Source organism: Chiloscyllium punctatum, chromosome 26 (assembly GCF_047496795.1).
Source record: "Chiloscyllium punctatum isolate Juve2018m chromosome 26, sChiPun1.3, whole genome shotgun sequence".
NCBI classification, from domain to species: domain Eukaryota; kingdom Metazoa; phylum Chordata; class Chondrichthyes; order Orectolobiformes; family Hemiscylliidae; genus Chiloscyllium; species Chiloscyllium punctatum.
In genome coordinates this window covers 22,062,510-22,076,522 of record NC_092764.1, presented here as the reverse complement: position 1 = coordinate 22,076,522, position 14,013 = coordinate 22,062,510, and the positions used below count along the sequence as shown (strand labels likewise).

The window sequence follows — 14,013 nt, the reverse complement described above, 5'->3', positions numbered from 1 at the left end:
AACAGGTTCACCTAGTTTTGCTCATATCGATTCATACAACACTAAAACAGGTCCTTTGGTCTGGCAGTTTGTTCCCTATACGCACCACCCTTTGCATGAAAAGGTCCCTTTTAAAGGCATGATTAGTAAGTTTGCAGATGACATTAAATTGGGCAGTATCGTGGATATTTGAGTAAGGTGATCAGAAATTGCAGCAGGACCTTGATCAGCTGGGGAAGTGGGTTGAGGAATGGCAAATGGAGTTTAATATAGGGAAGTATGAGGTCTTGCATTTTGGAAAGTCACATCAAGGTAGGAGTTTCATGATGAATGGGAGGGCCTTAAGGAGTGTAGTGCAACCGAGGGACCTTGGAGTTCTGGTGCACAGTTCTCTGAAAGTAGACAGAGTGAAGAATGCTTTTGGCACACTGGTCTTCAGTCAGGGTATTGAATATCGAAGTTGGAAAGTTATGTTCCAGCTGTACAAGACATTGGTGAGGCCGCACTTGGAGTATTGTGTTCAGTTTTGGGCGGCACGGTGGCACAGTGGTTAGCACTGCTGCCTCACAGCGCCAGAGACCTGGGTTCAATTCCCGCCTCAAGCGACTGACTGTGTGGAGTTTGCACATTCTCCCTCTGTCTGCGTGGGTTTCCTCCGGGTGCTCCGGTTTCCTCCCACAGTCCAAAGATGTGCAGGTCAGGTGAATTGGCCACGCTAAATTGCCCGTAGTGTTAGGTAAGGGGTAGATGTAGGGGTATGGGTGGGTTGCGCTTCGGCGGGGCGGTGTGGACTTGTTGGACCGAAGGGCCTGTTTCCACACTGTAAGTAATCTTAAAAAAAAAAAGTTTTGGTCACCTTGCTATAGGAATGATGTTATTAAACTGGAAAGAGTGCAGAAGAAATTTCCAAGGATGTTGCCAGGATTTAATGGTTTGAGTTATAGGCAGAGGTTGGACAAGCCAGCACCTTTTTCTTTAGAGCATTGGAGACTTGAGGGGTGGGAAGAGTTGGGATCTTGTGGACGTGTATAAAAGAGGCTTTTTCTCAGGGTTGGGGAATCGAGGACGAGAAGGTATCAGTTGAAGATTAGAAGGGAAAGAATAAGTGCTCTGAGGGGTAACATTTTTACACACGGTGGTACGCATTTGGAATGAGCTGCCAGCAGAAGTGCTTGAGACAAGTACATTAACAACATTGAAAAGGCATTGGGGCAACTACATGGATAGGTTTAGAAGGATATGGCCAAGTGCAGAGAAATGGTGTTAGCCTGGATGGACAGTTTGGTCCAGTTTGAACTTAAGTGTCTGTCTCTCTGCTGTATGACCCTATGACTCTAAATTCTTCTCTCTCCCCCCCCCCCCCCCCCCACATTAAACCAATGCCCTCTAGTTCTGGATTCCGCAACCTAGGAAAAAGGCATTGGCTGTTCACCATGCCCCTCCTGATTTTATAAATCTAGAAGGTGACCTCTTGGCCTCCAATGCTCCAGCAATAAAAAGCCCCAGCCTATTCAGCCTCTCCCTATGACTTAAATCCTCTACCCCCAGCAATCTTTACCAGCATCATGATAAATTAGTGAGCACAGGATAATTAAACACCTCAAACTTAAGCCACATCATTTTCAAATCCTTCTGTGCCTTGTTTGTCCATATTACTTAACACTTTGAATCCGAAGAACACTACATTCATTCAATTTTAGTCCTTTATGCACATGCAAGTGCACTCCGAAATAAGCAACAATATCTTCAGCTGAGGAGACCATAAGACAAAGGAGCAGAACCCATCGAGCCTACTCCATCATTCAATTGTGGCTGATATGTTTCTGAACCACGTTCTCCCACTTTTGCTCCATTACCCTTGATCCTCTTGATACTTAAGAATCTATGTATTTCAGTATTAAATATACTCAGTGACTTGGCCTCTGCAGCCTTCTGTGGCAATGAATTCCATTGATTCACCATTAACCGACTGAAGAAGTTTCTCATTATTTCCATTTTAAAAGGTTTTCCCTTTACTGAGACTGCCCTTGGGTCCGTCTCACCTACCAATGAAAACATCTTCCCAGCATCTACTCTGTCCAGGAGATTTGAGCTGTGAAACTTCATTGCTAAATTTATTCCTTTCTCACCTTTCAAGGCACTCTATAAAACTATCTTTTTATAAAATGTTTTGCTCATCTATGCAATTATTTTGTCATCGAATGAGTATAATGTTTTGCACTCAAGTGCCTTGGAGATGTGATCTCATGATACAGAGGTGGAACTGGGTGGTCTTAGTAATGGAGAGGTTGTGCCATTCGAGCCTCATTTCAGGATCAGATAGGACGCCAAAGGTTCAGCTGAGAAAGTGGCTAGGTAGGGGAATCTAATTTAGTAGACTAAAAAAATTTATGACGGGGATAGATTTGTTTTAAATGTATGTTCCAGAACCTGTTCCACCATGTTTTCCTGTGGTAAAGTTGCTGTGCAAAGTTATTGTTTAATTTCTATAACTAGCTTCTATATTTTAAATAAATAAATTTAGAATTCTAATTTTATCATTCATACCTATATTCACTTGAGTCTTTGCAATTACACAGTGGCTGACTTCCAAGAGATTAAGAAATAAAAGTAGAATAGTTTAACAGTTTGTGCTTCTCGTCATTTGTTTTGTTGATCTGTTGATTTAAGCCTTTGATCTTGACACTTCAAATTTGAATGGTCATTCCTATTTAAATGGTTGGGTTAGCTGTGAGCCAGTTGCAAATGGCTTTATATGATATTGTCTGAAAAAGATACAGCAAACTTTTTATTAACTGGCACTGATGGGATCAGGAGTGTGCTAGATGATCAATATTCCAGTTGATCAAGAGGTCCACACAATCAATTTAAAAACACACGTGAAGTAATAGACACATATTGAAAGGAGTTTATATATCATTGTTATACTTTATTTACAGCATAACTCAATTGAATAATAATGCAGCTTTGCCTTAAATAAAACTGAATGGCAAAGAGCCTTGTCACTTGCACCCACAACTGACGACTCGCGGCAATTGTGATAATGCAGTCAACATCCGGTATTTCAGGTTTATAATTTTTGCCAGTTTGAGTGCCAAATTTAAAAAAAATTGCCATATTATAATCACTTTTTATTTTCCTTTCCATTTATACCAGTGATTGTTTCTTCTTTCCTAGCTGTAATGCTTAATTCCTATGAACTTTTAAAGGTTAACAACAATTGATATCTTGACCAGGGACCCAACCTTATTTTTTAATGAGCCTGGTCTGGAATTTCTGGTATTAATGGCTGCCATTATGGGAGAATTTAGTCCACCTGAAATTGACAATCTAATTTAAATTGTTTTGAGCGGAGGGGGGTTATGAGTAGGGAGGCAGACCAAATAACTGTATGTTAATGAAAAGCTGCAGAAAGAGATGTGGTGTGAATGTTCCCAAAATGAGAAGAGACGAGTGAAAATACCTTTTACAGTTTGTTGAAACTTAGAGTGAGGGTGTTTATAAAACTAAACTTGAGAAAATGGCAACTAGCAGGATAAATTCTTATGCAGTACATACAAGAATTGCACTGAAAATGAATGCATATGTTACCTTCTCCTGGGATTTTCCTTGAAGGTAACAATACGTCTGTTTTCAGTTATAGTTGGTCACTGTGGTACATTAATCAATTGAGTCAACTTGGAATTTTTGTTCACTTCCCACTCAAGGTTAAAATGAAGCTGTGGGTTGGTAATGTGTAGGATGGACATCCCAGTGGCCTCTGCAAGGAGGAGACTTCTGGTGTGGATTAAGGAAATAGAGGACTCCACCGTTGAGTGTCATGAATGGTTTAATTTTTCAGAGGGCTATGATTCTCTTATTGGGTTATAATTTTATGTTTGCTCATGCGGTATGTGTGTGTTTCTGGCTGGGCTAGCAGGCATTCCTTTTTAGAAAGTAGTACTGAACTTCCTCCTTGAACCATTGCAGTGTTTGCACCGTAGATACACCCACAGTAATGTGAGGGCAGATATTTCAGGATTTTATTCCAATAACTATGAAGGATCAGCACTCGTTCCAAGTCAGGTAGGTTTCTGGTTTGGAGTAGAGCTCTTAGCTGGCGGTGTCCCCATGCATCTGCTGTCTTCGTTGCTCTAGGATGTATTTGGTTGCAAGTCTAGAATGTTTTGTCAAAGGAGACTTGTAAGGTATTGCAGTGTACCATGTAGCTCGTAGCCAATGCTGTCACTGTGTTGGAGGGAGTGAATGTTGAAGATAAAAGATGAGGTGTCAGTCAAGTGTGCTCCTTTGTCATAGATGATGTTGAGCTTCAGCAAGTGTTAAGTATGCTACTATATTGCTGATTTGTGTTCTAGTAAGTGGTGGGCAGGCTTTAAGGAATTGGGAGGCAGCTTAAAGTTCTTTTTCCTGAGGTTCTTACAGTTAATGCAACTGCAACACACCAACGTCTGTGAATAAGCAACCAAATTTATTAAGCACCGCACAGTACAGTACAAACTTTGGAGAAATCTTTAACACACCTTGCAGTGCTTATGGGGTCATGGCAAAAGTTCTGACTGAACAAAGGAAACAGTCTTTCCTTTATAGTAAATCTTTACATCGCAGTTAGTAATGCCTACAAGACAACTCCCTCACAGTCACATGCCACTCAAGGATACACTGCAGTCACCGCCTGCCCTCCAGAAACAATGTCATGCAAATAATCTCTTAATGGTCAAATCTGTTGCAAATGTTTTTTTTTGTAAGTATAGGGGAGTAGTCAAATTCCAACTGTAATGTTCTTATTGATTTCTGATTTGCGGATGAAAAATGTAAATCATCCCTGAGTGGCAAGGACATGGCCATGTAAATCTCCCACCTTTTCACCTATAGAACAAAGACACACCCTTGACCCCAGGCATTCAATTACTTGCAGGTCAGTAGAGCCAATTAACTCTTTAATATCGCAACTTGTTGCAGAATTCTCTGCTTTTATAGCTTTAGTGTTTATATGGGGGTCATGCCTGGGTTCTGGTAACTGCAGAAATATGCTGATGAGTACTTTGGCAATGTCAATTTGACAAGGGTGGGGATGGTTGCATTTTCTTCTTGGCAGTGAGTGTTGCTTAGCATTTGCGTGCCATGACTCAGTCTTTGAGTTGGTGGTGACCATGGTGTAGTCACAAGTGAAATTCTCATCTCGAACCTTTATGATGGAGCAGAGATCACTGATGAAACAGCTCCAACCATCTTCAGCTGTGACCCATTGTGAAGAGCTGCTGTAATAAAAGCAAATTACTGCAGACGCTGGAATCTGAAACCAAAAGAGAAAATGCTGGAAAATCTCAGCAGGTCTGGCAACATCTGTATGGAGAGAAAAGAGCTGACGTTTAGAGTCTAACTGACCCTCCAGAGTTAAGCTGTTTTGTTCCTGTCTGGGCCAAGGCTGAATGAGGTCAGGTGCAGAGTAGACATGGAAGAACCAGCATCACATGAGCAGGTTTGTTATTCGGGAAGTGGTATTTGCTAGTACTGTTGATTGCACCTCCTGTCACTGCGCTTAGACTTGTGGGGCGATAATTGACTGGGTTGGATTTGTCCTGCTTTTTATGAGCAGACATACCTGACCAATTTTTAAAATCTTTGCTTCTGGTAGCATTTATTTTGTGTGTTTTGCAATTGGATCTTTTTTTGAACGTATTGACTACCCTAATTCCATGACTACATCAGTATGAGGTGCTGGTGAGTGATCTAGAACAGAAGCCCAGCTTGTTTTTTTTCCTGTTGACTTTGACTTTGAATAAGCGTTTGGTCATGTGCAACAATAAATCTTGCAGTTTAGCACCAAGTATTAACTGTTGTGTTGAAAATGCTATCTGAATGCAGTTTGTTGATTGGTCATGCTAAATTGCCTATAATGTTCAGGGATGTGCAGATTAGGTACATTTCAGGGGAAATGTAGGTTAGTAGGATAGGGGAGTGGATTAGTGTGGACTTGTTGGGTCGAATGGCCTGATTCCACACTTAGCTTTTCACAGAATCATAGAAACCCTTAATTAAAATTCTGGTATTTGCCTGATCTCATTCATTTGCTCAATGGTCTCTTAATGTTTTATCACATACTGATTTTTTTTTCATTACCTTTAATTGTTCACTTTTACAAGTTACTATATCCTACATTTATGTAAAATAATCTTTCAAGCATTTTCTGTCTGGCTACAATTAGTAATCATGGGAAAAACTGTTGTTTTGCACAGTCCTCAACTGTTGATTATATGGTGTGTGTATTAAAGGATACTGGCAAGAATATCATGAGCAGCATGGTCTAGTGCTGTTGTTGTGACAGGATAAACTACAAGTCAGCCATTTGCTAAATATGCTCCTAGGTTTTAGGAAGTATTGTGTGCTCACAGTCAATCTAAGTTAATAAGCATCCTTTTTCTCTTTTTCTTCAGTACATCTTTGGGGAGTTCAGCCCTGATGAATTCAATCAGTTCTTTGTCACATCACGTAGCTCTGTTGAGGTAAGTGTACTCTGTACTGGGGGGGGGGGGGGGGGGGGGGGGTGGAGGGGAAGGAAGAAGCAACGGTAATCAGTCCAAGAAAATGCACCTCTGAGATTAACTTCTGTTTTTCTCAACACTGATTGCTCTGTATTCTGTGATTGAAATGTTGGTGCCTATTATTAAAAGAAGGATCAGTACAAAGACAATGTAAAGATTGCTTCTGTTCTGATCCACCTTCCACAAGGGCCCTCAGAAATGTCAACCTTTTTTCTCAACTGAGGCTTCCCCGCCACCTCAGCCATGACTCCTCTCCTGCACTCCGTCCATCCATTTGTTTTCCACCCGCAACATTTATACAATCCTCGCTTTCAACTCCACCAGCCTCCATATAGAAAGGATCATAAGCTGCCATTGCCACCATCTCCAGCAGGATGTCACCGCATTTCCTTCCGCTCCCTTGCCACCCTTCCACAGGGACTGTATCCTCTGGGACACTGTTCCATTTGTCTCACACCCCCATGGTGTCTTACTGTGCAATTGCAGAGAGTAACACCTGTTTGTTTGTTTGCTTCCTCCCTCCTATACATACCTTCTGGCTGAAGTAGTACCTGCATGTCAGTCAAAATAGTCAGCTGTATTTGTTGCTAACAATGTAGTCTCTTCTATTTTCTGTGGGGTTGAAATGCAGACTAGGTGAACGCTTTGCTGAGCACTATTTTGTCTCTTGCTGGACCCAAACATTGGCTCTGCTTTCTTTCCATAGATGCTGGGTTTTTCCAGCTATTTCTGATTTTGTCTCCGATTTCCAGCATCTGTAGCTCTTTATGATTGGTGAAGGTTGCTTATGTTTTCCTGTGTAATATTTTACCCTTTTTATTCTGTACAGGTATGCGTAATTTTGGTATTGTAGATTGAATGTATCTTGCATATTTGAATTGGAATTTTCTGGACCAAATTATTTAAATTGTAATCACTCAACAAAAATATATGGCAAAGGATCATGTTTGTGGGGATTTTATAATCCTGTGTAAGGAATAATACCAAACATCTGTTTTCTGTTTGGCACAGCTTCCCCCATTTAATGATAAAGCCTTGCATGTCAGTCAGACAGTAGGTAAGTGGTTGGTATGTAAGTATTTGTGAAGCTTCCATTGACTGCGATAATCTGTAATAATCGTGAATAGCATGAAGATTATACATAAAATAGGTTTACCTTTAGTTCTTTTGTGTTTTAGGCTTGGTAATTTTTTTAATGCAAACTAATTCTAAATAATGCTTAGTAATGGGAGTACATACATAAAAACTAATCCCTTAAATAAGCTGTTTCATCTGGAGCTTGAACTTTTTATGTGCATGCATTGATTTTTGCAACAAATGCTTGTAGGATAATTTGGGAATAAATATATAAATTACTTTTGATACTACATGGTTAATATAAGTGTTGACCCCCTAGAATTCTGTGGTATGATTTTCAGCTTAAATCTCAAATGTAAGCTGTTTAAACCATTGCATACTTAATATTTCAATTGTTCTAAGCAAAACTATTTTCACTATGTAGCTTTTTAGTAGTGTCTTATTTTTGGAGCAAGATGAAGGATAATATTTTATATAGTAACTTAAAAGATATAAACATTGCAGCTAACTTTTGTTTTGCTTATACAGGAGATGGAAATGATTCGGACACTGAAGAAAATGAGTCTGAACCGCCTGGATTGCAGGGCAATATTTACAAAGTTTCCAGTACTCTAAATCCACAGGCACCGGAATTTATATTGGGTTATCAACCTGTACAGAAATCCCTCAATAACTTGTCGGATGAAGTTGCCTATAGCTCCATTGACTGTCAATTTGGGGAGAGTAATATTTCTCTGGACAGTGGCAATTGCCAGGGAAATGATGATCTCGTCTACCGTGGGCAAGGCCCAAGGGAAAGAAGGAACAAGAAGAAAAGGCCACCTGGTTATTATCGCTATCAGGAAGGTGCAAGTGATGCTGGTGGTCCTGCTGAAACTTTGGGCCTTGTTAATGGACATGTGTTAAACTCTGGGCTAAATGCAATAAGCCCAGAAGAGGTTGATTTACTTGGCCCAAAAGAGATTGCTGAATCTCATGGAGCTATTTCTTCAAAAGCAAATCAGAGGACTTGTGATAGCCCTGAAAATGATGCGGACTTCATTAGTGGAGCCTTCTGTAATGATACAGTCTCTAGTACACTAGATGAGGCCAGGACTGCTGAGCAGCCTGGATTTAAGCTGGAGGCAAACAATGAGGCTACTATTGACGTTAATTCCACTGAACAGCCCGATCTCTCTGAGACTGGAAGGAATAGCCCAGTAAGGACAGCTATTGCACAATCCTATGCAGGCACAGACATTACTGTGGATGTTAAAAATGACAGTGGACAAACACTGGAATATTCTGGTGATAGTGCTATAGCACATCCTAGTACTGATGGGGAAGGATTGCAAACTGATAGCACAGAATGCGAGCAGGAGAAACCAGAGGATGTATTTGCAGTCGAGCCAGAGCAGACAGTTTTAGCTCCTCCTACTGCTTCTGCTCCCTTGCCAGCCAAATCCTGGGCTAGTCTCTTCCATAATTCAAAGCCCTCTTCAGGACCTGTGGCCTATGTTGAGGCAAAATTCACACCAGCCAATGCTTCTGTTCAATTACCTGAGAAACAACCGGAAATAAGAATGGATGTGCCTGTTCCAGTGTCTGAGGATTCTGCAGCCCAACAGATAGCTGGTAATTTTTAGAACATGTTACAAAGGAGCTTCAAATGATAAGTTTTTTTTGTGGTATACTTTGGTTGGTTTCAAATTAATATTTGTGCATTTGTTTTTCAATTATTAACATTTTTTAAACAAGTTCTTCAAAATCTTAGCTTAAAAGCTTGAGACCAATCTGTTGAGTTACTTAAGTTCAGAAAATGCTTCCTGACCTAGATGCATTGCTATGTGACCAGTTGCCGTAATGTATAAAACAATAGCCTGAATGTAAAAAGACAGTGCTTGTGTTAGCAACGTGACAACTATTCAGACACTATTTCATACCTGAAGATTGAACAGGTTGTATGGATTATCAAGCATATGTCGCTGCATATCAATGCATAATGCATGAAAAGTGATTTATTGGCACAAAAATCAAAAAGATTGTTAATACTGCATTAATTTCGTCTGCAATGAAAGTCACTAAAAACAAATCATTTCTTCATCAGTGATTGCAATTGGTTAAGCCTGTCTGTTTATAATTTTGCAGTGTTCGAATTATGCAGCAGGTTCCATTAAGTTTGAGATCATATATCACATTATAAACTGGGGGGAAAAAAGGGGTCCTTCAATCAGAGTAGTACCTACTAACAACAATTCTGTTTTGTGCTCTGTAATTCAGTAGGTTTCAAAACATTCTAGGGCTTGAAGGCCTTTGGCCAGATATGCCATTCAAGATGGTCGGTATAGTTTAAGTGGCAACAGTCATGTGTAAAATTAAGTGGGCTGAAATGAAGCCACCACTCTTTTATTTGAATATTATTCATTATATATTAACGCATTTGGAATCCAGGAAGTGTGTCTCCCCTCTCAAGGTGAAATATCTGGAATGAGCCACAGGTTGCAAATTGGGACATCTAGTTGTTTGGACCTGAGTCTATAAGTAATTGCTTATTAGCATAGAACTTAAATATTGGTAAAAGGAGACACACAAGCTCAAAGCTTTCTGTTTCTCACTCATCAAGACGAGGATGCAGGACCATCAACTTGTACAGTGTATGAACAGGATGCTGCTTGGGCTATGTTTACCATGAGGGGCACAACAGGAATAGTTGACTGTCAGTCTTAGTTCTCAGACTAGGCCATGGTGTTGCCATGGGAATGCAAGAGATTGGCATTCTCTATAACTTTTTTTTCCCCCAATGAAAATTATACAATGCACATGCAAATTCTTTTTGCCTATGTAAAACAGAGTTCTGTATGTTAATATGGTAGTTCTTGGCACATATAAGTGCATAACACTACACGCCTGACAGATAAATTTGTTTTTGCTGTAGTTCTTAGCATGGATTATTTAAGAGTCATACAATTGCAAAATTGTACCTAATATTGAACTAGTATTCTGGCATTTGCAAGGATGGACTAGTTGTGCATGACCTGCACCTGATTAAGCAAGGTCAGCATACTGCTCTTTGCAAATGGTTAGCAGGATGTACTACTCATGTTTTACTTCTATTTTTCTGTATTTGATTATGAACTGAAATGGGAAAAGGACTGGTTTAAAAACAAGGGATTGTTGCATTTTCAATAAGTACACTACTGTATATGATACTCGCTCTTAAGTGCTGTTTACATGGTTGTTGGTTCAAGCAGTGGAGAAAGCCTAGTTTCAGACAAGCTGGAGCCAGGGGGCTGTGTACAAATGAACATTTAGCCAGCAGCATGTTGCTGATTGTCTTATGAAATGGTGACCAATGAGCTCCTGTCGCAAAAACTATGCGATTAGCACCAAAACAGATGAACAAGTTGAGGTTGTGAATCTTCTGGACAGAAGCCACTGGATGTACAGAAAGGAAGGAGCTACTTGTCTTATATGGTAAAAGGCATCTCAATCCTGGAGAGAGCCATTGTATTTAACCTCCTCAGTTGTAAGTTGTGACCTGTAAAGATCTGGGACTTAGTTGTGTGTGTGAACCAGCTAATCTGTGCCGCCTGTATGCAAATGAAAATTCCTGGAGAAGGAAGATTGAGGAGCAGCGTTCTGATCAGAAGTAGGTTCGTTACAGCAAACCATGGACAGGAACCAGAGAACTGCCTTTCCAGTTTTTTCCACTGACCATAACACACTTTTTGTGTCTGTCTTTGACTCTTTCTGTGTCAAGGAAGAGTTTGTGGGCCAGCATTATGTCAGTAGTTCATAATTATTTATCTGGAGGGTTGGTGCGGACTTGTTGGGCCGAAGGGTAATCTAATCTAATATCATAATTCATTTGTCATAAATAATTCTTAAGTATAGGAAACCTGGTCTATGCTTTCTTTCAACCTGGGGAAGATGGATAGACTGGGGAATTTTACAGACTTTGGGGGTGGCATGGTGGCTCAGTGGTTAGCACCTGCTGCCTCACAACGCCAGGGGACCCGGGTTCGATCCAGCCTCGGGCAACTGTCTGTGTGATCAGGTTTACTGTACTTATGACAATAAATTCTGACTACAAATCAAAGTTTACATCGGATTTTGTAATTGGGGGTTGAGGGTGGGAGTAGGAGGAAGAGAGAAGAAAGTTAGCATGCTATGAAGCTTGGCACATTCTGCTGTGTTTCCATGGCAACATCCTGACCAATCAGTTCTCCAACAAGATGGGTAAACTCTTAAGTAACTCCTGCATCTCCATGCAATGGTAGCACAATTGTTCCTTTAAAGTCATAGAGCATGGAAACAGACCTTTTAGACCAACCCATCAATGCCAATCAAATATCCCAACCTAATCTAATCCCATTTGCCAGCACCTGGCCCATATCTCTCCAATCCCTTTTAAATGTCGCAATTGTTCTAACCTGCACTAGTTTCATTCCATACTCGTACTGTCCTCTGCATGAAAAAGTTGCCCCTTAGGTCTTTTTTATATCTTTCCTCTCTCACCCTAAATCTATGCCCTCTAGTTCTGGACTCCCTCACCCCAGGGAAAAGACTTTCTCTGTTTATCCTATCCTTCCCCCTCATGATTTTATTAACCTCTATAAGGTTATCCCTCAGCCTCTGACACTCCAGGAAAACCGCCAAGAATAGCCTCTTCCTATAGCTCAAATCCTCCAACCCTGGCACCATCTTTGTAAATCTTTTCAAACCCTTTCAAGTTTCACAACATTCCTCTTGAAATACTGCATGCAATTCTGGTCTCCGTCCTATTGGAAGAAAGCATGACAGACACTGCCTTCATTGTCCTATCCACCTACGACTCTACTTTCAAGGAACTATGAACCTGCACTCCAAGGTGTCTTTGTTCAGCAACACTCCCCAGGACCTGAACATTAAGTGTATAAGTCCTGCTAAGATTTGCTTTCCCAAACTGCAGCACCGTACATTTATCTAAAGTTAAACTCCATCTGCCACTCCTCAGCCCATTGTCCTATCTGATCAAGATCCCGTTGTAATCTGAGGTAACCTTCTTAGCTGTCCAATACACCTACAATTTTGGTGTCATCTGCAAACTTACTAACTATATCTCTTATGCTCACATCCAAGTCATTTATATCAATGACACAAATTAGTGGATCCAGCACCCCTGTGTATAAGTTGTCCCTTCTTCAATTGTCTGTTGTGTGTTAGCCTTCAAAGTCAAAAGTTCAAGTCAAAAATCTTCAACTTTGTCTCCTTTTGGCAAAACAGTGTTGTCAGGATAATGGCAAACCTGTGGGAAAGAGTCACCACAGGGCAATAACTGATAGTCATAGAGATGTACAGCACGGAAACAGACCCTTCGGTCTGATCCGTCCATGCCAACCAGATATCTCAATCCAATTTAGTCCCACCTGCCAGCACCTGGTCCATATCCCTCCAAACCCTTCCTTATCATGTACCCATCCAAGTGCCTTTTAAATGTTGTAATTGTACCAGCCTCCTCCACTTCCTTTGGTACCCTCTGTGAAAAAGTTGCCCCTTAGGTGTCTCATATCTTTCCCCCCTCACACTAAATCTATGCCCTCTAGTTTTGGACTCCCCCACCCCAGGGAAAAGACATTGTCTATTTACCCTATCCATGCCCCTCATGATTTTGTAAACCTCTGAGTTCACCCCTCAGCCTCTGACGCTTCATGGGAAACAGCCCCAGCCTGTTCAGCCTCTCCCCATAGCTCAAATCCTCCAATCCTGGCAACTTCTTGCGATTTCCTGGGAAAAAAAATGTTTGTCTTGATTGCACCTCAGAAGGGGGTCATGGAGAGGGTCCCACAAGAATTGTATATTAAAATCATTTGGAAACATTTGGGCAGCACCGTGGTTAGCACTGCTGCCTCACAGTGCCAGAGACCCGGGTTCAATTCCCGCCTCAGGCAACTGTCTGTGTGGAGTTTGCACATTCTCCCTGTCTGTGTGGGTTTCCTCCCACAGCCCAAAAAATGTGCAGGTTAGGTGAATTGGCCATGCTAAATTGGCAGTAGTGTGAGATGAAGGGGTAAATGTAGAGAAATGGGTGTGGCAGGGTTGCTCTTCGGAGATTCGGTATGGACTTGTTGGGTCAAAGGGCTTGTTTCCACACTATAGGGAATCCATATCTAAAGTAATTCCTTTAACAGATTTCTTCCACACTCAAAGTGATTTTTACCAGGTTATAATTCAAGAGGAGCAGGATGCTGTGTTACCTTCCTCAAGTAACAAGTCTTAATTGAGTGTGGTCTGTACAACAGAAATTGAAGCTGTAGTTTGAGCATTTCTAACTGTATGATTCACAGTGGAGCTTGTTAAATCTTTACAATTAATACTCATTTACCATCATTTTAATATAAAGATATGTTGAGAACACAGGTCATGTGATTGACTACAATTGTGAACTTTGTTTTAA

General features: G+C 40.8%; 1 protein-coding gene across 1 annotated transcript in view; it reads left to right on the top strand.

The window, feature by feature from the left end:
* usp10 (ubiquitin specific peptidase 10) overlaps positions 1 to 14,013 on the top strand; it is a 73,587-nt gene that overhangs the window by 9,960 nt on the left and 49,614 nt on the right. Inside the window, exons 2-4 of the mRNA XM_072595931.1 lie at positions 6,414 to 6,482; positions 7,533 to 7,578; positions 8,127 to 9,212. Coding sequence (XP_072452032.1) covers positions 6,414 to 6,482; positions 7,533 to 7,578; positions 8,127 to 9,212 — 1,201 coding nt within the window. The remainder of the gene's footprint in view (positions 1 to 6,413; positions 6,483 to 7,532; positions 7,579 to 8,126; positions 9,213 to 14,013) is intronic.